The sequence below is a fragment of the Aspergillus melleus genome (genome assembly GCF_016097325.1).
Source record: "Aspergillus melleus strain CBS 546.65 chromosome Unknown contig2, whole genome shotgun sequence".
NCBI lineage: Eukaryota > Fungi > Ascomycota > Eurotiomycetes > Eurotiales > Aspergillaceae > Aspergillus > Aspergillus melleus.
Genome location: NW_025763371.1, coordinates 809,695 through 834,099, shown reverse-complemented (window position 1 = coordinate 834,099; position 24,405 = coordinate 809,695). Strand labels below are relative to the sequence as shown.

General features: G+C 52.2%; 10 protein-coding genes across 10 annotated transcripts; 5 read left to right on the top strand and 5 right to left on the bottom strand.

Moving 5' to 3' along the window:
- Nucleotides 1-1,585: 1,585 nt before the first annotated feature.
- On the bottom strand, nucleotides 1,586-4,269 carry SHE4 (UNC45-central domain-containing protein; the record flags this gene model as incomplete). Its single annotated transcript, XM_046084787.1, has 2 exons — nucleotides 1,586-4,009; nucleotides 4,189-4,269. The coding sequence occupies 2 exons, from the start codon at nucleotides 4,267-4,269 to the stop codon at nucleotides 1,586-1,588; spliced, it is 2,505 nt and encodes an 834-aa protein (XP_045940750.1).
- Nucleotides 4,270-6,077: 1,808 nt separating this feature from the next.
- LDX57_003144 (protein arginine N-methyltransferase) lies at nucleotides 6,078-8,873 on the bottom strand (the record flags this gene model as incomplete). Its single annotated transcript, XM_046084786.1, has 4 exons — nucleotides 6,078-6,377; nucleotides 6,446-7,986; nucleotides 8,073-8,694; nucleotides 8,763-8,873. The coding sequence occupies 4 exons, from the start codon at nucleotides 8,871-8,873 to the stop codon at nucleotides 6,078-6,080; spliced, it is 2,574 nt and encodes an 857-aa protein (XP_045940749.1).
- Nucleotides 8,874-9,500: 627 nt separating this feature from the next.
- Nucleotides 9,501-11,944, top strand: PRP43 (DEAH-box ATP-dependent RNA helicase PRP43; the record flags this gene model as incomplete). Its single annotated transcript, XM_046084785.1, has 3 exons — nucleotides 9,501-9,823; nucleotides 9,883-11,749; nucleotides 11,816-11,944. 3 exons carry the CDS (start codon nucleotides 9,501-9,503, stop codon nucleotides 11,942-11,944), a joined length of 2,319 nt encoding a protein of 772 aa, XP_045940748.1.
- A 614-nt stretch (nucleotides 11,945-12,558) lies between these two features.
- On the bottom strand, nucleotides 12,559-14,886 carry LDX57_003142 (uncharacterized protein; the record flags this gene model as incomplete). The annotated part of the gene is made up of 1 exon (XM_046084784.1): nucleotides 12,559-14,886. One exon carries the CDS (start codon nucleotides 14,884-14,886, stop codon nucleotides 12,559-12,561), a length of 2,328 nt encoding a protein of 775 aa, XP_045940747.1.
- Nucleotides 14,887-15,271: 385 nt separating this feature from the next.
- LDX57_003141 (nucleobindin SSP120) lies at nucleotides 15,272-15,965 on the top strand (the record flags this gene model as incomplete). The annotated part of the gene is made up of 2 exons (XM_046084783.1): nucleotides 15,272-15,398; nucleotides 15,481-15,965. 2 exons carry the CDS (start codon nucleotides 15,272-15,274, stop codon nucleotides 15,963-15,965), a joined length of 612 nt encoding a protein of 203 aa, XP_045940746.1.
- A 189-nt stretch (nucleotides 15,966-16,154) lies between these two features.
- TRM12 (tRNA(Phe) (4-demethylwyosine(37)-C(7)) aminocarboxypropyltransferase) lies at nucleotides 16,155-17,477 on the bottom strand (the record flags this gene model as incomplete). The annotated part of the gene is made up of 1 exon (XM_046084782.1): nucleotides 16,155-17,477. The coding sequence occupies one exon, from the start codon at nucleotides 17,475-17,477 to the stop codon at nucleotides 16,155-16,157; it is 1,323 nt and encodes a 440-aa protein (XP_045940745.1).
- A 710-nt stretch (nucleotides 17,478-18,187) lies between these two features.
- Nucleotides 18,188-19,766, bottom strand: ATG18 (phosphoinositide binding protein ATG18; the record flags this gene model as incomplete). Its single annotated transcript, XM_046084781.1, has 5 exons — nucleotides 18,188-18,236; nucleotides 18,290-19,169; nucleotides 19,226-19,385; nucleotides 19,499-19,653; nucleotides 19,715-19,766. The coding sequence occupies 5 exons, from the start codon at nucleotides 19,764-19,766 to the stop codon at nucleotides 18,188-18,190; spliced, it is 1,296 nt and encodes a 431-aa protein (XP_045940744.1).
- A 630-nt stretch (nucleotides 19,767-20,396) lies between these two features.
- PPM2_3 (tRNA methyltransferase ppm2) lies at nucleotides 20,397-20,783 on the top strand (the record flags this gene model as incomplete). Its single annotated transcript, XM_046084780.1, has 2 exons — nucleotides 20,397-20,471; nucleotides 20,562-20,783. The coding sequence occupies 2 exons, from the start codon at nucleotides 20,397-20,399 to the stop codon at nucleotides 20,781-20,783; spliced, it is 297 nt and encodes a 98-aa protein (XP_045940743.1).
- Nucleotides 20,784-21,350: 567 nt separating this feature from the next.
- On the top strand, nucleotides 21,351-22,979 carry PPM2_2 (tRNA methyltransferase PPM2; the record flags this gene model as incomplete). The annotated part of the gene is made up of 1 exon (XM_046084779.1): nucleotides 21,351-22,979. The coding sequence occupies one exon, from the start codon at nucleotides 21,351-21,353 to the stop codon at nucleotides 22,977-22,979; it is 1,629 nt and encodes a 542-aa protein (XP_045940742.1).
- Nucleotides 22,980-23,065: 86 nt separating this feature from the next.
- PPM2_1 (cupin-like domain-containing protein) lies at nucleotides 23,066-23,844 on the top strand (the record flags this gene model as incomplete). The annotated part of the gene is made up of 2 exons (XM_046084778.1): nucleotides 23,066-23,326; nucleotides 23,386-23,844. 2 exons carry the CDS (start codon nucleotides 23,066-23,068, stop codon nucleotides 23,842-23,844), a joined length of 720 nt encoding a protein of 239 aa, XP_045940741.1.
- Nucleotides 23,845-24,405: the final 561 nt, after the last annotated feature.

Genomic DNA, 24,405 nt, shown 5'->3' with positions numbered 1-24,405 from the left:
ATCGGACCTGCAGAGAAAAGTGTGAGAGAGGAAGAAAGAAGGATTCCCAAAAAAAGAACAGAAGACAGGAGTAAAAGCAAAGGCAGCGGAGGCAGACGGAGGAAGTACACCGTATGGAGAAGAACTTTGACGAAGGTTTGGAGTGGAGCCTACAGGAGGCAGGAAGTGCGACAGACCTTCCACATTCCAGTTCTTCCAGACTTGCAGCGTGCACCTTCCAGGCAGGAGAACCTCCCCGTCGGGGAATTCGTGACTGGTTGGGAAGGACCGACTGGATCTGGTGGCGAGTCGCTGCTCGGCGTGGACGGCGGACGGTCTCTGATTTGTCCGCGACCTGGGCGGATTCCGCGGTCGATCTGTCCAGGAGTAGAAGAAAAAGGAAGAAAGAAAATAGAACAAAAAAAAGACGATGGAGCTGAAAAGAGAAGAAGAAATGAAAAATGAGACGGAGCGACAGGAAAACTCGGTCAGATAAGAAATCCCAATCCGTGAGGTCACAAGCTCCCCCCGACTCCCATCCCACTCGGCTTCATCATCACAGACTCCACGGCGGGATTGGTCCACTCCCTCAAGGGTGAGTGCTGAGTGGACGCTACCGACAGTAGTCATCCTGCCTGCATCCGTTGGCTCGGACGCTCAGGTTCTGCTCCGACTCGACTGGTCTCGCATGCACTGGTCAATCCTTTCCCTATTCTTTCGCGGTTGAGCTGAGAAGTCTAGATCGGTTGGGGGTTTTAGTCTGGCCCCGATGCAGGAGGGAGGGATTGGCGGAGGTTACATGGCGGAGATCATTGGATACTCGACCGCTTTGCGTCTGGAGAGGCTCTTCTCGAGGAGAACGGTGGATTTCGTAGTACAGAACGATTATATCCGGCGTGGTGGAGTACCACATACCTCAAAGTTATGGCGTAGTACGGAGTAGATAGTAAGTAGGTAGTAGGTAGTAGAATGTCGGGATATTTCCTAAGGACAAGGGACCCTGTCACCTGACGGGGGGCACTGCAAGGCGTGATGCAGCTCCATTGACTATTTCGTACATCGGTACAGATCATAGATACTATAGATAAAATCATGTCACCCCCTTCAAGCCATGGCTAACGTCTCCCCCAACCACCGTCGACCATCGGGGGACCCGAGCATCCCGGACGGACTGGGCGACTGGGCGACTGGTGAGTGGCGAGCATCCCCGCTTCCTCTGACGTCGACGTCGTCACGTTGCATCCGGAATTGGCCATTGGAAGTGTGCATCTCATTCATCGTCAATATTGTTCATCCGACACTAGTAGCTAGTCATGTTCTATGCAGATGAGCCCGTGTATTCCTTGTATCATATACCCCTAAGAAAGAAGAAAGGAAAAAATATCCGGAATAAAACAAAATTCAAAATTAAGACCACGCCCTCGTAGAATATAAAAGCAAAACAAGTTAAGCGATCTGAGCGATAGAAAAGACGCCGAAGAAGACAGCAATAAACACCGGCTGAACGAATCCCATCCCGGGTCCCAAAAAGCCCAAGCAACGCTAATAGATCTGAAAGACGAAAGAAAAAAAGAAGAAGAGAGTAAGAAAGAAAAGTCATGAGCCCCTACTCGACCAAAGGTTTCAAGGCTTCCACACCCGTCTGCAGGATCGTAGTGTTTGAGGTCTTCTTAAGCACGTTGGTGAGCGTCTCTACGCCGCCAGCGCTCTTCACAGCCTCCTTGGCCCGCCGCCCGATATCTCCCGAGGCGATGCAGGTCAGGTTGCGCAAACAGGCGACACCGCGATGCACCAGACTCTCGTCGTCTTCCTGACACAGCCCCAACAGCAGCTGAATTCCGCGCGGTCGGTCGACAACGCCCGCGATGGCCGCATCAAACTCGGTCAACATGGCGAGTCCACCTCCGGCGGCCCGTCGGGTCGCGTCATCGTCGGCATCGGTGAGAGCCAGGAGAATATGCAGACGCTGCGCCGCTCGCTTGGAACCGTCGGCGAACTTGACGATGCCGGACTCGCAGGTCATGAGATTGCACACCAGTTCGCAAGCGGCCCGCTGAATGGGCGGGCTGTTCGAGAGAAGAAGATCCTCCACGACCGGCCACGTCTGGCGGACAATGGCATCGGGGACGGCTTCGTCGGGGTACGAGGCCAGATTGGTGAGGGCGAGCAGGCTCTCAAACACAGGCAGGAGATCGCGGGGTTGCTCGGCTGTGAGACTGGTGGTTTCGGGCGACACCAGCAGGGATGCCAATGGGCGAATAGCCGAGGTCACCTGAGGGAAGCCGGAGGAGGGGAAAACGTGAGAAGGGTTGACCGAGATCAGAATTCGTGCGAGTGCGTGCGATCCATTCTGCAGGGCCTCGCTAGAGATTGCGCCGGTGCTCCCTTGTCGAGGCGCCCCTAGTTGAAGCAGCAGCTTGATGGCTCCTTTCTGAGCCAGGGTCCCTCGCGACTTGCGGTCCCGGGATAAGGAAAGCAGGATTTTGCTGACCAGCCCCTGGATCGAGGGCAGCGCGGTTTTCCCGCAGTCCACGAGAAGAGGCATGATGCCCGCGGTGACGACGGCGTTGCAGCGAGCCACGACGTGCTCGTCATCGTCCAGCGGATCCGGACCCGACCGGACTTTGGGAGAAGCCTCTGCGTACGACTTCAGCTGGGACATCTTCTTCTGATCTTCGGAGAGGTTGGGAAGGAACTGCGTGAGGTTCACGATGATCATCAGGCCCCCGTAGAGCACCGACGAGTCGGACAAGTTCTTCTGCAGAGTGCTGATGAGATCTCGCAGGAAAGCTGGGTCTGTGGCCAGTTGCTCCTTGACGGCGGGTTTGACGGACGAGTATGCCAACCCCTCAACCACGTTCTGTATGTTTTCACCCTTGTGTCTCGACATCAGTCCCTTGAATCGATCAACCAGCTCCGAAACCTTGCTTTCTTCCTCCTGGACCTTACCGTTCGCCTCCGACCCATCCTTTTCGGACGTCCGGATCTTAGCCAACACCACCGCCGCCAACTCGGAAGTCTGGTCATCGCCATTCGTCAAGGTATGAGAGAGCCAGTCCGAGAGGTTCTTGGCAATGGCTTCCCGACATGGTTTGTTGATGCAGGCGGCATTCAGCAGTTCCAGTAACGAGACCTCCAATTTCCGACGCTTGGCGTCCCGGGCGGCCGTGGGCGTTAACGCAGGCATGAAACCTTCGGATAAGAAGAGGGAGGCGGCGACGTTGGGAACGACGGGGAACACGGCGGCTGTGGCGGAGAAAGCGATGACGATGTCATCATTCCGGGCTTTGCTGACTTTGGCGGAGATGAGCTGCGAGAAACTCTTCTCCCCGGTCTCCCCGGCAGCTTCCAGATACTTCACGGTGGCCAGCGTCGCTTGACTCCGGAGCTCCAGCGGTAGGCGATTGTCCAGCGACGACAGAATCACCTCCAGGCCCTCGTCATCCACCAGATCCTGCAGTTTCTCTGCGTCGACGGCCAGCAGCCGCGCGATGCCCTTGAGCGACCGACCGTCGAGATCGTGGCCCGACTCCATCAGCTTGGCGATGAACAGCTGGAAAAGTTCCCGCTCGCAGTGCAACCGCGTCTCCTCCGACGGCCAGACGCCGTGATCCAAAACCACCGTATCCAGACACACCGCGGCATTATCGCCCCGATCGTAGAGTTCGTCGAAGAACGTCGTCACCGAGACCTGCAGCTGGTCGGAGAAGTGTTGGCGCACGGTGGCGCTCTGACGCACCAGGCCGGCGATGATCTCATCCTGCCGCGAAGATAAGGCATGCGCGCGCTGGGCCAGTAAGAGTTTGGCACATTCCAGCGCAACGCCCTCTGGGGGCTTCAGGCCGTCGGTGCGGAGGTACAGGGCGGCGTCTTTGCCGGCATCTTCCTCGCCGCGGGTGACGTATCGACGGCACAGGTCGAGCAGGTGGTGGCCGTTTTCCTCCTCTTGCTGGATTTTCAGGAATGCATCTTTGACGGTCGGGTTTTCCGGGGCGAGAGACAGAGCTTCTCGGAGATTTCGCGAAGCGGCCTGTGCATGACCTCCGACAAGCGGAGATTCGATTAGATCGGTCATGAACAAAGAGAAGGGGAACAAGAGAGAACAAGAATCTCAAGGGAAATAACGACAGAAACGAAACGAAACGAAAGGGGGAGGTCGAGGAGGGAGCCATATCTATACGAAAGAAGAAAAAAAAGAAGAAGACATACCTCGCGATGACCGGCATCTACCAATTCAATAGCCTCCCTTGTCAGGTGTACAGCGCGTTCGTCACCAGTTGAGTGAACCATTTCAGGCTTTGCGGGGAGAGGAGTGGAAAGCGAGAACGCGATAGCGAGCAGGCGGGGGGAAAGAAGAAGGGAAAGGAAAGAATCAAAGAGAAAAACGGAGGGTTTGTGGATAAGACGATCTAAAAGAGTGGGAACGGGGAAAGTGGGCGACAGTTGGAGATTGGATTGGAGAATGATGGAGATAAGTGGAAGCGCTGGACTTATCGGGAGGCCGACGAAAGTAAGAAGAATTAATGACTTAATAACTTAATGGTCGATGCTGTCACTGTCAGTCTCGCCGAACAAACGACGAGGGCAAGAAAGGTCCGATAACGCAAGAAACCAAAAGAAAAAGAGGAAGAAAGGGGGAATGAAATAAAATATAGATGATGATCGGCTTCTTGTTCGGATGTATATTTTTTTTTTCCTTTTTGCTTACCCGTTTGCTTATCCTTTTTTTTTTATTCTCGAAATATATCAATAGATCAATGATACAAAAGCCAAAATAAACGATCCAACCGACCGGGATTAAAATTAAAGGAGGTGATTGATAAGTGGGAGCGTCACTGCATCATCGACTGCTGACCGCACGGAGATCCGACACTCGGCACACTCTCTCTCTCTACTCCCTTACTGTCGGCTGTTTAACTCCGTTCTTCATACTTCTCTACTTACGGAGTACTACAAACTCCCAACTGAACCCTGAACGAAAAAGTAAAAGATCACAATAAGAATACTCGTGATCAAGCACTGATCCAGTCAGATATCCCCGGTCGGTCAAGATCAACCAAAAAGACCTGAGCGTCCTCCCACGGGACAGAGATAAGTCTTCCCTGACCGGAGAAGGAGGCTTTTCAAGATACACCAACCACCTCCGTCCACCGCATCACGTTGCTTCATTCTGAATTTTCCCAATCTTCTTCCCCCCACACGGACAAGTCCTGCGGCCTCTCTAGCTTGGTCGAACTATTGGATGTTTCGCGCAGGGACCAAGACCCCTTCGGATCCGCACCGGTCTCGGGTCCGTCACTTCAGTAGTCTAGTCTTCCCCGGTCTGGCTCTCCCTGCGGTTGAGGACTCGGTGTACGTCCAGACTCCGGCGAGAGGGAGCCTTGGTGGTACATACGACTCCTAGTCTCCTCCCAATTCCACCATCGCCCTCCGTGTCCCGCCTTGGCGAGTGATGCAGAATCGTTCTGGCGAGCGAGGCGCGTTCCCACTTAGCTGCGGCGGATTGCTTTCCGACTGGTTCATCTCGCGGCCTCACCTGACATGCTGCTCTGCTTATCTTACTGACCTTACTGACCTTACTCCGTACTTCCTGTAGATCCATTGTAGGAGTAGAGTACGTACGTACGTGCATCAACCGGACTTGGCGCTGGGATTCTCCTCCTGCGCATGTTCCACCGTCCCGGGTATATGGAAACTACCCAAGTAAGTACGACCCTCACGTATGTCGGTCCAGAAAAAGAAAAAGAACAAGAAAGAAAGAAAGAAAACCAGCAATCACCGCTTCACATGGACTGATGATGCCTCGCATGGACCCACGTATGCAAATTGCTCTCTTGTTTAATGCGTGGCTCGTTCTGGGTTTCACTTTTCTTGCTTTTGCTTCGCGCTTGGATGCCTTGAAACGTCATCGCGGATCTCACGCTTCGGTCGTTGCTTCTTCGTTTTTTTCTTCTCTCGACATTCTTTGCCACTTCTACTTATCTCCTGCCTTATTGTGTTTCGCCTCAAACTCTCAACAAACTTCTTTTTGACCCGTGTACGACGGTAATCCCACGGCCAAGCCCCCGTTGTCCACCGCCAAGGCGTTTTAGCCTCGCTTACATCAAACATCCCTCCTTGATGCTTGAGTGTAGATCACTCATACCCACCCTAACCCGTCGCACGCCCGAGTTGCTGTTTTTGCTAGGCTGCGATTTGGGGCGACCGCTGCTGTCAGCGCCGGGCGAATCGGCCCTCGCTCCGCTCATCACAGGAGCAATAAGCCCGGTGGCCGACGACTCCGCGGGGCTTTCCAAGGCAAAGACCTCGACCATCCACTCATACCACACTTTCCGGTCGTCGGTTTGCCGGTACATGGTGACGACAACCTCGCCGTTTTCAGGCACGTTAAGAGGGCTCTACATGGCCAGAGTTAGCCTTGTTCCCGTTTTCATCCGGGGGGGCATCCGGGGGGATTCTTGCTTACCTTAAGCGGAAAGTAGATAGGGAACCAACTGATCATGTTGGCACTCTTGCTGTCCATGGTCACGGGGTTTGTGGACAGCTCTACGTCCCGGTACAAGACGGTCTCGAAGTATCCCGCCAGGCCGTGGCAAACGCCTCGGTTTTGAATGGGGAAGGCCAACCGTGTTCGCCGCACGTTGTGTGCATTCGAGATAGTTGACGAGAACGGGGATTGAGGTGGGATGTGCTTGTTAGGATGGGAGAATGACCACGCTGTTTGCACAAACGGGGTCGGAGTTTCGGACCCTGGAAGGGTCGCGATAGATGACCGAACGTTGCTGGCATTGCTGTTGGCCAGGTTACTGTTCATGATGCTAGCAGCGGACGGCTGATTTGCCGAAAGGAAGTCGACGGCATGCAACATCACCACATACGGGGTCTCGGGCGCCGCGGGATTGGAGACTGTTTGGTGCATGACATCGGCATGAAGCTTAGGCGCCGAGATAGGCGTGAAATGGGCCGTGTACGAGGCCGGAATAGAGATACCGTGCACAGGATTGATTAGGTGGGTAATGCCATCCAGGCATTCAGGAGAGAGTTCGTTGTCACCGAATGAGCCCAAGAGCTCGGAGACTACGATATCAATCGTAGTATAGGCGAGCTCGGGCGCGGTCGGCTTGGCCTCGGTTTCGGGGGCTTGTGACGTGTTCGAGTCATAGAGGTAAGAGTCCTGGATGCCCAGAGATTGCCCAACCGGGGCTGGGTTCTGTGGCGCAAGCTCTTTCTTCTCTACTCGGGGTCCTTTCCAGCTACGCATATCGGACTGGACAAGGGTAGCCTTTCCGCCCCAGAGGTTCTGGTTGTGGCGCTGGAGAAGCACAAATGCGTTGGGATTCTTTTCAACCACCCACAGGTCGATGTCAACGCCCGTTTCGGCACTTGCTTTGAGCGCTCGAGTAACCAAAGGCCCTCGACCGGCACCCACTACCGCCAGAACCACTCGACCGTCCGGGTTTGAAGTTGGTTTTTTCTGCGTTGCCCAGTCGCTCAAAGCTTTGGCAATAGCCCTCTCGTACCATTCGTATTTGATGGGATCCTTCTCAAAAACTTCATAGGTGATACTCTCCAGATTGACGGTCAATGGCTGCAGCGGAGCTTGTAGGTAGTCCTGATAGCCAACTCCAAATCTTTCCAGAGCGCTTCGTGAAGGCTGCCGATTTTGAAGATTCCTAATGTAGGACAAATGAGGCGTGGGATCATAGTGTTTCTTGTTCGAAACTGCAGCCTGCGTCAGGCTCGGGTATTCGGAGCCGGGCACGTTCGCAACAAACGACTCATCTGCTTCCACTCCTGGGATGGGCCCAACATCGCAGAGAAGTATCCAGGGAGGTGTACGAAGACGCATAAACCGAGCAATCAGAGCTTGATGTCCCTTGGACAAGACAGGATAGCCCTTCTGGTTCTTGATGAAAGAGTTTGCGTCGATAGTGAGCATGTGGACTGGCTCAGAATGCCACCGAGTTTGGACCGACATCGGCGGGAGGTATTTTGGCAAGGAAAGCGCTAACGATAGTGTCTTAGCAGCAATATATCGAAGCCAAAGAGGGGCTCAAACAAGCACAGTAAAGGCAAGAAAGGGGAATCCTTACCTACGAAAAGTCTCGAATGGTATCTAGAAATTCTCCTGATGGTGTCCCAGGCGTCCCATGTTCCAAACGGATCCACGCTCGGGGATGCTGCTCCGGGGAAGCCTTCAAGATACTCAGCGCGGGGTTTCAAGTCGCCTATCTCATCTACTTCCAGGTCGGGGTTGTCAACGGTCCGCAACCAAATGTGGAACTGAATGTAAGGACCAAGATTGATTGCATCTTGGATTGCTCGAGCATAATACACCACGCCTTCCGAGTGCATGCTCCCATGATGCAATTTTGGCCCAGGAACCAAAAGGTATCCAATACCGACAAAGGCTGCATAGGCCACTTCCAACATGAACACCTGGCGAGATATGTCCGCAACCAACGGATCGGGAGAACACAAGTCAATCCAAGAGCTAGTAGCTCCCACCAATTGGGACATCGCATCATTTGGAGTCAAATGAGTATCCGACGGCCCTAGAGGTGGGATAACCAGGGGCTGCGTGTTCGCCGTGGTACCCAGAGTGCCATGAGCATCAGGAGACACCGCCTGAGTGTTGGACAGATGAGAGGAAAGCAAGCCTAAAACCCGGGATTGGAAGTGGGAGGTAGTTATCGGGGTCGTAAGCATATCATACTAGGAAAAGAGTTGTTAGCACTTCAATAGTAACAATAGAGTAACAATGGGGGCAGAGCAATTCATACACTACTCTCATGAGCTGCCTGCACTACCTCGGCAGTAATTGTTTCTGTGCGCTTGCTCTCATGCTGTCCAACGCAGAAACTGATACCGACGTCGTCAGGGTTGTAGTCCATCTTGTAAACACGACAAGCGACTTGTCAGTATAATCAAGCGAGATGGAAATCAAACAACCCCCTTCTACACAGTAGGTTCCAAAGAAAGATAACCGCCGGAGCTATTTGGAAACTATTTCCCAAACAGATGGATCGTGGATCGAGAACTCTGTAAATTAATCAGAGCGGTTAGAGTGGGCTGTTGTTAACACGGATGATCTGCGTGCAGAATTAGTTCCGGTTAGGTTGAAAACAATGGAATGATCAACCCGGTTACTGGCTCCCACACATCATCAGACAGAGACCATCCGAGGAGACAGAAGGGGGAAAGGAAAAAGGGTTCAGGGAGCAGGAAGCTGTAGGACGAAGGAACAGCCGCCCCCTCACTCGCGCGATGAAACCGCTCCGAAAGTAGCGTCCCTTGCGCTTTTCCGTGGGGTTTGGGCCGGCAGAATCCAGAGGGCGGTGAAATGTAGTGGCAGCAACTGTGGCGATAGGCGGCGGACCTGCCATATCGGGAACAGCTTTTTTTTTTCTTCGCTCACCGTTGTCTGCGGAGAAACACCCTCGTCCCGAACAACCCTCATAAGCCATCTTGTCGGGTTTCGATCATTTCCCTCTCTCCATTCTCTTCCCTGGCAAAACGTCATGGTTGACCGACGTTCAGACTCTGAGGACGGCTCGCGTGCTAAGCGTCAGAAAATGGACAGGACCGGCACGGATCCCAAGGACAATCCGTACCTGGCTCACATGTATGCGGACTCGTCCTCCAACGGTGGCTCTCACTCATGGACCGATGGCACTTTAGACAAGGACTCCCCCTTCGCCAAGGTGACGAGACATCAGACGACCGCTGCCCAGGCGAAGAAGATTGAGGATGGCGATATCAACCCTTTCAACAACCGACCCTTCAGCAGCAAGTACTTGTCGATCCTGCAGACCCGTCGCGATCTCCCCGTTCATGCGCAGAGGTATGTGTTTTGAAGTCCTTCAACCCCCACTCCGATCGCTAACCATGTCTTTTGTATAGAGATGAATTCCTGCAGCTGTATCAGCAATCCCAAATCCTGGTCTTCGTCGGTGAAACCGGTTCCGGAAAAACCACACAGATCCCTCAGTTCGTTCTCTTCGATGATTTGCCACAGTCGCAGCGCAAAATGGTTGCCTGTACCCAGCCTCGTCGTGTGGCCGCGATGTCAGTCGCCCAGCGTGTCGCTGCTGAGATGGATGTCACTCTGGGTGAGGAAGTGGGTTACAGTATTCGTTTCGAGGACATGACCAGTCCCAAGACGGTCCTCAAGTACATGACCGATGGTATGCTTCTGCGGGAAGCCATGAACGATCACAACCTCAACCGATACAGCACGATCATTCTTGACGAAGCTCACGAAAGAACCATGGCGACGGATGTTTTGATGGGTCTTCTCAAGGAAGTCGTCCTGCGCCGGCCGGACCTGAAGATTATTATCATGTCTGCCACTTTGGATGCGCAGAAGTTCCAGCGCTATTTCAACGATGCTCCTCTGCTTGCAGTCCCCGGTCGTACTCACCCTGTTGAGATCTTTTACACCCCCGAACCCGAACAAGATTATGTGGAGGCTGCCGTCCGGACAGTCCTCCAAATCCACGCGACTGAACCAGAAGGTGATATTCTGCTGTTCTTGACCGGTGAAGAAGAGATTGAGGATGCTGCGCGCAAAATCTCCCTAGAGGTAGACGAAATGATGAGAGAAGTCGATGCTGGACCGTTGAAGACCTACCCTCTGTACGGCAGTCTTCCGCCACACATGCAACAGCGCATCTTCGACCCAGCCCCAGGACCCCGTCGTCCCGGAGGTCGCCCTGGCCGCAAATGTATCGTCTCGACCAACATCGCCGAAACCTCGCTGACCATCGATGGTATCGTATACGTCGTCGACCCCGGTTTCTCCAAGCAGAAGATCTACAACCCCCGGATTCGTGTCGAATCTCTCCTGGTGTCTCCTATCTCCAAGGCATCTGCACAGCAACGTGCCGGTCGTGCCGGTCGTACACGCCCCGGAAAATGCTTCCGCCTGTATACCGAAGGTGCCTTCAAGAAGGAGTTGATCGACCAGACCTATCCCGAAATTTTGCGTTCTAACCTTTCATCGACCGTCCTGGAGTTGAAAAAGCTCGGTATCGATGACTTGGTTCACTTCGATCTGATGGACCCTCCGGCTCCCGAGACGCTTATGCGAGCTTTGGAAGAACTGAACTACTTAGCGTGTCTCGACGACGATGGAAACCTGACCCAGCTTGGACGCCTGGCGTCCGAGTTTCCTCTGGATCCTGCCCTCGCCGTCATGCTGATCAGTTCGCCCGAATTCTACTGCTCCAATGAGATTCTTTCCATCACTGCCCTGCTTTCTGTCCCGCAGGTGTTCGTGAGACCTGCTTCTCAGCGAAAGCGGGCCGACGAAATGAAGAACCTCTTCGCTCACCCCGACGGCGATCATCTTTCTCTCCTCAACGTTTACCACGCTTTCAAGAGCCCTGATGCGCAGGAAAACCTGAAGCAGTGGTGCCACGACCACTTCCTGTCCCTGCGTTCCCTCCAGTCGGCGGACAACGTGCGTATGCAACTCCTGCGGATCATGGAGCGCGAGGAACTCGAGATGGTGTCGACTCCTTTCGAGGACAAGAAGTATTACGAGAACATTCGGCGCGCACTGTGCGCTGGATTCTTCATGCAGGTCGCCAGGAAGGAGGCTCAGGGCAAGAATATGTATACCACCATCAAAGACCACCAGAACGTTCTCCTCCACCCCTCGACCGTGCTGGGCCACGAGGCCGAATGGGTTCTGTACAACGAATTCGTCCTCACCACCAAGAACTACATCAGAACTGTCACCGCTGTCAAGCCCGAATGGCTCATTGTAAGTCTTGGCTTTCCCCCCTTCAACCCTAATATCACAGCCGGCTAACCTATTCGCTACTTCTAGGACATTGCCCCAACCTATTACGACATCAATTCTTTCCCCAAGGGCGACATTCGCTCTTCTTTGCTTCGTGCCGCGGAGAGATTGACCCGAAAGGAGAAAATGCGTTCTGATTCCTCGAGACGACGATAGATTTTCTTTATTCCCTTTTTTTTTTTATTTCCAGGTTTAATGAATGCATAGATTTGTTTTGTTTTCTCCCCCCGTTTCCATTGTTGCACCGTTCTCAGATTAGAACACTTCTTTTATCACTTTGGCAGTTTGAGATCAAAATACCATTTATGGACGGTCCTTTTTCTCTTTCCCATCTACCTCTTCTTTTCCTTTTCTGTGCCGCTGGCGGAGGGTTGTAGATCTGGTTTATTTTCTATATCTTGGTGGTATATACTTCAAGGTCTGGTGTTGGGAATGGTGCATTACAAAAGGGTATACTGCCATTCTAAGGCAGGTCTATCTTACTACTACTATCTTACTATCCTTCAAGTCGAAAGATATGTCGGAAGGAGTAAGTTCTAGAGCATCCAGAAGTTTAATATGAAGTTCGATTCGTAATAATGTACAGTTCGGTCCAGTATATTAACAGCGCAGAAAGTGATAATCGATCGATAAAGCCCGTACAAACTCCCAATCACGCCTGCCAATGTTCCCTTGTTATCCGACAAAATGCATTTTATGCGCTCCATGATCACAAGCCTCCGACATACGGTGGACGCGTCATGGCGGAGATCTCCCAAACAAGTCCAGTTCTATGATTTCAAATATTCGATAGTTATGTGGGCTGGCGATTCAGGGGGGCAGGTTTTTGTTGTCGAGAGCTGGGTCTTCAGCTGTCCTAGATCGGTTGCAGAGGATACTTGTTCGGGTGCAGCCGTTGGGTTTTTGGACGCGGTTTGTGTCAATTCAAAGACCATTCTTTTCAACTGGGATACCTCATCTTTGAGGCTGGAGATCTCCCGTTGGTGCGCTTGCGCGATGTTCTGAGAATACGAAGAGGATGACGTTTGGCCATCCACATCAGGTGCTTGCGAGGTGGATTGGTTCTCTCGCTGGCCAGTCAATACTGCCTGCTTGTACTCTGTCCGGGAACCAGAGACCGCAGCTGAGAGCACTTGCTGGGCATAGGTTTCCGACAGCTTCTGCCACCGGTGTGCAGATTCGGGATCGGGCTCAACGAGACCGTTCAGCTTGTCAGAAATAGTGTTGACGAAGGCATGAGATTTTTCACAGGTAGGTTTCTTCGACATATCTGCTGATGAGGTGTCCCTTGCTTCTCCCCATCGTTTGTAATCAAGGTCTGCGGGGAAAATCAAGTCTTTTTGCTTCATGGCAAACTGCCAGTCAAATCCACTGTTCACGGCACCAGCAATAAGAGCCTCGGACATGTCATATGCTTCGCATTGATCGCAGAAGCGCACCATGAGCGAGATAAGTCGCTCGAGTTGAGATTCCGAGTGTTCGGTGGAAGAGACTATGAAGGCCAATGCTCTTTTCATGGTCTGTAGACCCTGTGGCCAATCCCTCCGGTTGGCATAGAATTTGAGGTAGGCATTGAGAGTAGGGAAACTGTCCATGTACCCTACAGATCTGGCATATGAAAGATACGCATTGGCTCGGTCAGGCTGGTCCAAATTTAGGCATCCCAGTATTAGTGTGGAAAAAACGACAGCGTTGGTAGAGCTTAACGGAGGAATCGTAATGTCAACGCCATTAACCACATGTCGTTTGTAGAGACCAAGCTTTCCTAGTTCGACCGGAAAGTTCTCCCCCCGGAGCATGTCCAGGAACATTTCCCAACCTCTCAGGTTCTTGGATTTGTAGTTGTGACTGAGTATGGCGAGAACCAAAGAAGAGTTCAGTGGGAACTTGTTAGGCAATATTGCCTTCAGAACCAGTTCGCTCAAGTCAGTTTGGCGAGTCCTTGTGAACGCCAAGAGCATATACTTTAGTCCCAGTACTACTCGATCCGGATCAAGAGCGTGGCTTAGACTGTGCGCCAGCTTGATAAGAAGTTCATCAAGGGATGTAACCCCGCACAAGTAATTCTCAACATCCTTTCGAATCCGTCGATCCACATCCGAGAATTTGTACTCGTCAACCAAGTCGTTGCGCGGGATAAGATCCTCAAAGTTGGCTCTCCTCCTCGTCTTAAGTTTATACATCCTGTGTCTAAGTTTGTGCAGTTCGGAGAGAAGCTGTTGGGTGCGTAGTCCAGGCGGTGATCGACCAATATCGGGCGCGGCTCGAAGGCCCAGATAGTCGTGGGCGATTGTAGGGCGCAACATGAACCGGAGTGCTAGCTGCCTCAAAGCGATTATACGTATAGCCTTCATGCGGGCTTTGTCCTTTGCAAGCCATTTCGGTATCGTATTCTTCTGATGATAAAACCCTCGTTCGTCTCGGCCCAAGGGTGATTCTCTAGGGTCTGTGGTTGTATCCATGTCCTGCATCCCTACTGGAAGCACAAATAAATCATCAGGGGTATCGTCGTCAAGAGCGCTTCCTAAGGACTCGCGTGGGATAACTGTATCCCAGGTCCCTTCAGAGGACAATTCCGAGTGCAAATTCGTGTTCTCTTTGACTGTATCCGGACCGAGGCTATCATCCATTTCCGATTCCGCGTTGAGATCCCCTCGTAAACTTTCTGCGGCCGTTTCAGTGTGGTAAGAGCGAAGCGAGAGTTGCCCTGGGCGTCTTGAGAATATCTCGGGGGTCATCTGAAAGGGACGAGACTGCCGTGCGTGAAACGTTGCGTTGAAGAGTCTAGGTTTTTGCCGTGACGCGAGAGCCTCTAGGAGTCGCCGTTCCTCGTCCATCAGCTCGTTGACCTCCTCCTTCACCGCAGCTATTTTTTCCTTCCATTCCAGACGGCGTTGGTCCTTGCCTTGAGCATCCACCAATGCGGCTGCGGCGAAGATGCTGGTGTACAACGCTGTCACCGAGTTTCCGATCCTCAGACGACGTTTGCTGGCGGCCGATGCTGTCCGAGATGCTAGTCCCCCAGAGCTGGTGCTCAGGCAAGAGACGCATCCACAGGTCGACTGCGCCTGGGCGGCGCGGGACCAAAGGCGTAGCATTATCGGGACATCTGCCTTCGCGAGAATCCGAACGGTGGGTGAGATTGGTTGTCGGACTCCGAGAACGCCCCTAGAAGGGTCAATGGCCTGTGCAAGGGTGGTGGGCGTAACTTCGAGGCAGGAGGGGACGGTGGGAAGGAGCGGGTGAGAAGCATCGGCGTCGGCAAAAGTCGTAAGATCCCGCCGTGCAAACGCTGCAAACGTCCGCGGCCCCAGCTTATCTCCAGTCACTACGGAGTACTAGTCTATATCGAAAGCTGCCCCCATGTCACCACTTGGTTAGTTCTTGCTGACATCTGTTTACACGTTTTCTCTTCTTCAAGAATTTGATATTCCTCTGGCCTCGTTTTATCGTTCTATCTCTTGTTTATCATCCGAATTGATCATGCTTGTTCGCTCGGTCACCCTCATTAGCGCGCTGCTTACCCTCGGTGGCAGCTTCGCAAATGCCCACGGGTCTCACTCGAGTGACCAGCCTCCTTCCTCGGACTGGGCGACGCGACACATGCAAGGTATGGCACCTTCGTACACATTAAACCGTGTGCGACAAAGCCGACGGAGCGCAAGACCATGCTAATAAGACCGAATCACCAGAGGAGCACCATGTTGATAATTTCGATGCGTCGTCCTTTTTCATACTCCACGATTACGACAGCTCCGGAGTTTGGACGGCGGAAGAAGTCCGCAAAACATACGGTCTCGACGATGAATCAAACGCGGGCGTAAGCGAAGAGCGCAAACAACAGGCCGTCCGGGAGGTATTCGGTCTTTTTGATCCCACCAACACCGGGGTCATCAGCTCAGACAACTGGATGCGCCTCATCGCGGAGGGAACTCGGCTCCCCGATTTCGGATTCGGGCCGGGCCATCACGGCGACATCGAGTACGAATATGAGATCCATCACTTCGAGAAGTACCACGGAGACGATGCGACGGTGGACGAGCTCACGCACCCGGAGGATATTGAGCACTTCCAGCGTCATGACGAGGAGGATCTCGCCGCGGAGAGGCTCGAGAAACTGGAGAGCATGGCGATCGTCGAGGCAAACATTCCCCAGAAATTCCTTAAACAGGCATAGAGTGGTGTTTTTGTTTCTGTTGGTGTATATATGTTCTGCCGGCTTTCGTTGATCCTCCATTCGCTGACCTTCTGTCCGAAATGATGACACGTGTGATCTATGTACATTAGGAACGTATTGATGCGATATGATTATTCTTCAGGATCCCGCCGCTGGGAAGGTGTACCCAAGGCATATTTCCCAGTGCCCTCATACTGATGTTTGCAGGTTAGGTTCGGAGGATGGCAACCGCATGTCAAAGACACAATGCATGACTCCCGGTGCATAGGTCTTGACTTGTTCGACGTGTCGGCAGTCCACAGCTACCTCGGGGATGTCAAGTACTTGCGCTCGCAATCTCCCCAGCTCTTTGATGATCTCTTGGCTTTTCTCTTCGATTTGCTGGACATCCACATTCTCGTGTACATGGACCCAGCCATCTTTCCCAGAGTCAATCATCTTGCAAGCGCTGCTCCAAGCCGCAGACGATGAGGGCAGGAGACCGAGATTCACATGTCGAATGCTGTTCCAAGATTGTCGAGCACTCATAAGCTCTTTCACCTCCATCAGAATATCAGCCGCGAACCTGTTGTCCCCATGAAAGATGACCACTTTATCCGAATCCCGAAGATTCTCAACCAACTCGGGAATAGGTTCGCTCAGACTCCCATCCTCTCGAACTCGCACTACCTTGCATCCCCATCCATTCTCGACGCAACCCCTTCGCAAACCCTCCACCGACCACCCATTAATCTCCCATCCCCACACCCGCCTGACTCCTCGTTTCAGATACGAGAAAACAAAGTATCCAATGCCCGCATACATATCCACCACACTGATATCCCCAATCCCATCCCCCCTCAACGAGCTCTCATCAAGACCCTCAAACGCCCCTCCATGGCCCAATATCCGCGCCTTCTCCGTGATATTCCCCCTCGAGAACATCGTATACAGCGGCGCCCAGATCTGAACAATCCCATGATTCTGCACCGTTCGCACCCAAAACGCCCGCCGTAGATCCTCCTCGCCAGGCTGTCCCATCTCGTCATCTCCTGAAGGAAGGGCCCCAAAATCCCCATAAAGAGGCACCAACCCCACCGGACTCCTCATTTTATTCTCCTGCCCTTGCACATCCGTCAACGCAATTGGCGCGTTGATCGCAACATGCGTCACACCCAGTGCACTAAACGCGTTCGCTATCGACGCGTACAGGACAGTTCTGTCCTCCTCGCTGAGCGATTGATACAGCGCGCTCCAGACAGGGGGCGTGCTCAGCGCATTCACAGGTAAAAGCAACATGGGCTCGTAGACGGTATATCGTTTCGGTAATGTAGGCAGTAACGTCTCTAACGAAATCCCGTGGTCTGAGAGTACGGATGGCGCGATGTGTGTTGTCAAGTAGGCGTGGATTCCTTTTTGGAGGGGATTCATGTTTTTGGGGGCTCGTTTGCCCGGGTAGAGCTTGCTCTTGGGGGTTTGGGGAGCAGAGGATGAGCTTGTGGCTCGATTTGGGCTCATTGTATCTTGATCCATTGTGCTGGTTGTTCTTGGTTTTCAAGGTTCATGTATCTTGGGATGCTTGATCAGTTGAGAAATCAACGAGTTCCGGGGCACGTTTGCATTCCTCGATCCGGCTCTGATAGGCGGATATATAATGGGCAAGCCGATACTGCTATAGCGAGGGTTACTCTGATCTGAGCACAATGCACGATCATCAACGTATTACATACATTGTTTCGGGAACTTTTCAGATCTTGTGGTCTTCACTGCCTATCTCGGGTTTAGGTGCGGTTATTTATATTTATCCACTTCCCCCCGTCCACCAAGGTATCGTGTCATGTGACCTATAGTGCGGATTTGGATGAATGAGCATATCACAGTAGATCAGGGTTAAACGGCCCAACAATCACTACAGACAGTGAAAATGCTGTATTTATTATTAGAGTGAGTTTGCGGATACTATAGCCTACGGAAAATAAGATCCTGTTAAAAATCCAGTTGAGATCGGTAGATCGTAAGACTGGGGAATAAGTAAACTATTATTATCGTTCGAGATCTGCATGGGGTCGAGAAGGGCCTTTGAAAAAAAAATTGTTAAAACAACCGCCACCAAACGTAGTGTGCGAAGGACACCGCAGAAAAAGTGCAAGAAAGAAGACCGTCGCTGGCAGCAATAAATATATAAGTGTTGAGATATATCATAACGAGCGTAAGCGCTAAATGAGCAGCATCAAGAAAGATGTTCAATAGTCCGCGACAGAATACCCAAGCCTGTCGTTGGAATCGAGGACCCTGTCATTCTCAATTAGCATTTGGTATGGGACCGAGTAGAAAAAAGAACTCACGAGTATTGTTTTGTCAGAGTACCCTCGCCTCCTTTGGAAAGATCAATGCTAAAAACGTAAAAGTTGCCATCGCTAGTCACGACCATGACCTGAGGCATGTTGCTACTCATGGCAACAACGCTTCTGAGCGGACCAGCGGTTCCGTTCGCCCCGGGCCCTTGATTCGATTTGGGGAGCTTAATCCAGGCAAAATCCCGCGCCGGTTCCCACATTTCACTCACTCCCTTGGGGAGATAACCTCCTACCCTAGCAGCAAATGAACTGCCAACATTTTGTGAAGTCCGACGAATCATACCCATGAGGGTCCCATTATGCTTCCTGGATGGCATTTCTGAGGACTCCCCATCTCCAGGCAGGTCGTCTGCATCCGGAGAATTCCCAAGCGAGCTTTGACTCAGAGCCCTTTCCCGACTCGTAGGAGAGGATGATGTAGGCGAGCCCTCCGAATTTTGGCTTTGGTGACTCAGCTTAAACAAGTGTATCGTTTCCGTCGAAGAAGATACGCATAGGAGAGTGGACGTTGTGTTGAAGGACATGCTGTAGATGCGGGAAGGTATCGAGCCTCGTCGAAATTGATAGAGCTTGTGGCCATCCGGAACGGAGAACACTCGAATGATAGTTCCTTTGTCCGACGCCGTAGCGATAAGGGTGCCGTCGCCGTTCAGCGTGATACACGCGAGCGGTGACCGATGTGCTTCAACAACATTGATGGCTTCCAGCTTCACAGTATCAAAAATCATGACTTCGCCGCTTGTCGGAGAGACGTGTGTGGTTCCGGGAGGAGCATGAGACGGAGGGCTGAACGATGAGGTCGGTGCTTTTTGAGGAAGCGGGTATGCGAGGTAGCAGTTGTCGGAGGACGGAGAAAGAGCGCAGATCGCTACTGAGCGTCAACATTGTCTTGGTGCTTTCCCAGAGCACGTATGGAAAGCTTACCGTTGGGATTCGGCGACGTCTCAATAGCATAAAGTAGCTTCATGGTCTGAATGTCATATAGGTAGATCTGATCCTCCAAAACAATCACAAGTCGCTTCCGGTTTAACTTGACAGCTAGGACAGTAGTTGGGAACGTCAACTCGCATATCGTAGATTGGCGCTATAAAGACCGCAGAGATGGAAAAGGTCAGCATATATTGGACGGTGAAGCGAAGTAACATAGTTCCTTCTGTTGCGTTGCACACAAGGCTGCGCAGGGATGTTGGGACGAACCTTGGTGTTTGTAATCTGGAGGCGACGCGGCGACAATATGAGCGCAACAAGAGACGTCGAGAACAGCATCTCTATAATTGCGATGTTCCCTTCCTTCGTTTCGTAGCTTTTGGCGAACGGTTCCGTCGTGAAGATTCGAAAGCCTTTCGCGGTTGCTGGAAGATGTCAGCCGGACATACACAACCCAAGAAAGTCGACCAAGAGGTGCGTTCTTACCTACAGCCAAATAGCTGTAGTCCTGGTTGAAAGTGACGTAGTTCATTGCCATTTTGTCTGCAGCAGATCACTTGGATCTATGATGTCGTCCTAAGGGCCCTGTTCCTCCAAACACCCCTTGCAACCTCGAGGAGCTCCGTGGTAATATATTTTATCGAGAACGAGACGGTATGGGTTGGGTGGGAGAAGGAAAAAAAAGGGAGATCCCTCGATAGGTCTAACAGAGGATACCGAAAATGAATAGACGCCTCGGGCAACCCCGAGTTGAATAAGCTAGCAGTGGAGGGGTCAAACTGGACCCTATCACAGGACCGTTTCCGTCACCAAGGGCCCCTACCGTGCATAACCCAGCGCCCAGAGAAATTTGTGATAATCCTGACGAATAGATATCACATGCAGTACATGCGCATAGGCGACGATAGGACAAAAGAGGCCGAGGGGAGTGGCTAAAGGAAGCGGAGCATCTGGGGGATCGCTGAACCGCAGTTCGTTGCTGTTGCCGCGGTCGGCGGCAGGCGCGACAAGCGAGACTGGGCGCTCGGGCCACACCTTGATTAGGTAGCCCGCAGTGCGGCCGGCCGGCTGTAGGGGAAAAATTAATTGAGACTATTCCTATCTGCGTCCTGCGCTCAATACCCCGCGGAAACCCCTCCGACTCTCAGAAAACAACACAGATTCCGCCATGGTCTCTGCAAAGAACCCAGCCATGGCTGGTGTCAATTCCAAGGCGGAAAAGGAAGCAGACTTGGTGATGGGGGTAAGTTGTCAATGCTTTGAGCTAATGCCATTGCGCGCATAATTGCGGTGCTAACGACGTGCCTGTCTTTTCGGGCGTCGACATTGATAGACGAACAATAGCAGTATCGTATCTAAACGAAGCGTCGAGATGTCCTACTATCCCAAGCCGCATTTCTTCCGGTATTTCGTGAAGAAGCCCCAGAGGCGGTCACCTTTGATCAATCGTGGTTACTGGCTTCGTATGCACGCCATGGCAGAGACTGTACGACAATTCATGAGAGAGCCCTCGGATAGACCCAAATTTGTCTTGAATCTTGGATGTGGATTGTGAGTCGTAGTCTGGTCTCCAAAAGTGGAGGTAACAACAAGTACTGGGCCGCCTGCTAAGATGGAATACCGTAGTGATCCCCTGCCCTTCATGCTCCTCAGCGCCGAAAAGTCGCTGTGTAGGGATACGACATTCGTGGATATCGATTATGAGAAACTCATGATCAATAAGAAGACGGCCCTTCGACAAACAGGCGAGATTACGGAACTACTCGCGGGTGTAGAATTTCTACCAGATGATAGCGATATACAGATTCGCAGCAAAGACTACGTCGCAGTAGGTTGCGACTTGAAGAACCTAACTAAACTAGACCGTGTTCTAAAGACCCAAATATTGCCCTCCGAATGTTCGGTCCTTTTTCTCGCCGAAGTTTCTTTAACATACATGGATGTTAAATCCGCGAATGCGGTGGTCAATTGGGCGTCGAAATTAAGTGATGGTTAGATCTGTCTCTTCCCTCAGGATGCATGCCCATACCAGAGGGTTGCTAATTGATAGTATACAGACTCCCAGTTTTGCATTTTGGAGCAGTTCTTCCCTGATGGACCAGACCACCCGTTCGCGTCGACCATGATGAAGCACTTCAAGAAACTTGGTGCACCACTTTACTCTATTAACGAGTATCCATCGCTGGGTGAGCAGGAACAGCGTTTCAAGAGCGCTGGTTGGTTGCAAGCACATGCGAGAACTCTTTGGGATCTGTGGTCGGACGACGATTTCGTAGACAGTTCCCTGCGGATGTCATTGGATGCAGTTGAACCATTCGATGAATGGGAGGAGTTTGCATTGTTCGCATCCCACTATTTCCTTCTCCGTGCTTCTACAAGACCGACAGGGACGAATCATAGCCCAGAAAAGAAGCCAATGACGCAGGCAAGCCTTTCTAGCCAGTACAGACTTCTTCCCAATTGTCCCGCCAGGGCAGGTCAACGGAGATTCGGGGCTTTAATACCGGATAGTGGCTCTTCTGTTGGCCATCACTCTGGATTGGGCCGTCAAACGCGACTTGCAACAACTGATTTATACGCCAATTCGACGGAGATTCCCAGCCCCGAAAAGCCCTTCCCCCCTCGAGATGTCTCCGCAAGGATGTGTCACACCGCGACCGGTCTGAGCAATGGTGACTGCCTGCTTGTGGGCGGTCGAATGTCACCCGCGAAGAGCCTCGAGGATTGTTGGTTTAGACAAGGGAACCAATGGCGTCAAGTCGAAAACTTGCCATCGGGCCGATTCAGACACAGTGCTGTCAAGGTCAGCCCGGGATCTGATTGTGTTCTCGTTTATGGTGGTAAGACCAGCAACGGCACGGTCTTGAATGACTGGCTGCTTTGGAGCAATAACGGGGAGGGGTGGAAACAGATTGATTGCAAGGAACCTTGCCTAAAGCCACGGTTTGGAGCAAGTTTGGCAAGCATTGATGACTGCTCCGGTGTTATTTTTGGTGGAATAGGGCAAGATGGAACGGTGCTTCAAGACTTTTGGACCTGGAAGCTACTCGAACGAAGCGATGGCTCCTTTCTTTTGGAACTCAACGACCAGACTAAAGTCCTTCAAGGAACCGCGCCTTTGTTCAAGTATATCCATCGGTTTGGGGCCACGGCCAACACCTCTCCATGGGGCCTATTAATCGTCGGTGGTATCATCCCAGAACAAACGGTCCCACTTGACATGGAAATCATGCTTCTCGACCTAAAGCAGGTGGCAAACTTCCTTGATGGTCGGTCATCCTGGAGCCCTAGTGTTCTGTCAGCGATCGGGCTTGGGGCCGAATTCGAGGGGCCGCGACCTCTCCTAACAGGTCATGTATCATATGCTGCTGAGCCTAGCGAAGTTGTTATCCTAGGAGGCGGAGCAGTGTGCTTTTCGTTTGGGACATTCTGGACTGAGGGGACTTGGAGCTTGAGAGCCATAGATTCGGCAAGCAAGAACGAATGGACCATGGTGCCCGAAATCATTCAATCCAACCAAATCGCACCACCCATCTCTCAACCTTCTGGCTCCCCACATGGAAACTACAAGTCCGAGGAAACCATCACGGTGATTCCTCGCGTCCGAGTGCAAAACGCCGCACAGTTCCAACAGATACTGGCTGACAGCAAACCCGTCATCATCGAAGGATCTGATATTGGGCCGTGCACTGATCTTTGGACACAAGAGTACTTGACAAATGCCGTGGGTAAGAACCGTGAAGTAAGTTAAACTAGCCACCCCGGGACTATGGCGGCGTGACTTGCGTGTTAAGAGTGTTCCGTCAGGTGGTGGTGCATGAAGCTCAGTCCGAAAATATGAGCTTTCAGACCAAGAACTTTGCCTACACAACGAAGTCATTCGGCAGGTTTCTGGATGAGGTGCACGCCGGTGGTCGCCAGTATCTTCGAAGCATCTCTGCTGAGCAACCAACAAAGCTCCCTGCCAACCTAGCGGCTGATTTCCCAAATTTGAAAAACGATTTCCACCTGCCGGAGGCACTCGCTGTGGTTACGGAGAATGCACACAGCTCTCCTCTGAGGATCTCCGGGCCCGTCACCCTGTGGCTCCATTATGATGTGAGTTAGAAAAGAATGGAAAAGACAACGCAACGTGGGGAGTATTGACGCCAGATTAGGTGATGGCCAATGTTCTATGCCAAGTACGTGGTGAGAAACGATTGATCCTTTTCCCGCCACAGGACGTGCAACATCTATCCGTGCCGGCTGGGGCCTCGAGCTCAACTGTCAACATTTTCCAAAACTCGAACGATGGGACAATTGCGTCAATTCCACACACCTCGCCACACGAGGCAAAGCTGGGCTGCGGTGACATCCTCTTCCTTCCTCCACTGTGGCTTCATACAGCATCACCGACTGGCCAAGTCAGCGTCGCCGTGAATGTTTTCTTCCGTAATCTTTCGAAAGGCTATGCTGCTGGACGGGATGTGTACGGGAATCGCGACCTGCAAGCCTATGAGAAAGCAAGAGTCGACCTCCAAAAGATGGAACGGTCTTTTGAGGGACTTCCAACAGATATGGCGCGGTTCTACCTTCTCAGGCTCGCACAAGAATTGAAGGAAATTGCCGAGAAATAACCGAATCCGAGTCCCTGCAGGATTGGTGCGATGCAAGTCGAGGTTGCAGGAGTCTGTTGTCAGCCATCGATTTCGTGAAGTATGTCCCAAGGTGGCGCATGTGCAGTGTGAGTTCAGCGGTTGCCAGGTAGCCAGAAACCTGGGCAGGAAATTGGGCTTGTTTGACCAGCGCACGGGATGATCATTTGGGCTATGCGAGTTGATTGCATGCAGTGCGAAGCCCGACCACTTTAGAACTTGCAGGCTACTCACAGCCCTGCAAGCGAGACAAAAAGGGGGACAGCAAAACATGCCCCCCACACATATAGCACAAAAGAGAAATTTTAGAAACAGTTGGGAGAAATTTGCGAGTCGACACGATGATGAACACGTTGAGCAGCAAACTGTTAGCCGAACTGTTGACGATCGAATATGAAGCCTAATAAGGAGCCACGGAAGCGCGGGACTCAAGTCCTATGTTATCAGTGCAACATTGAAGGTGTCGGCGAAATGAGCCCTTGTTTATCCAGCCTGGCGTATAGTGCAATTGTGTACAGTACCACTTAGGTTAGAGCGCCACTC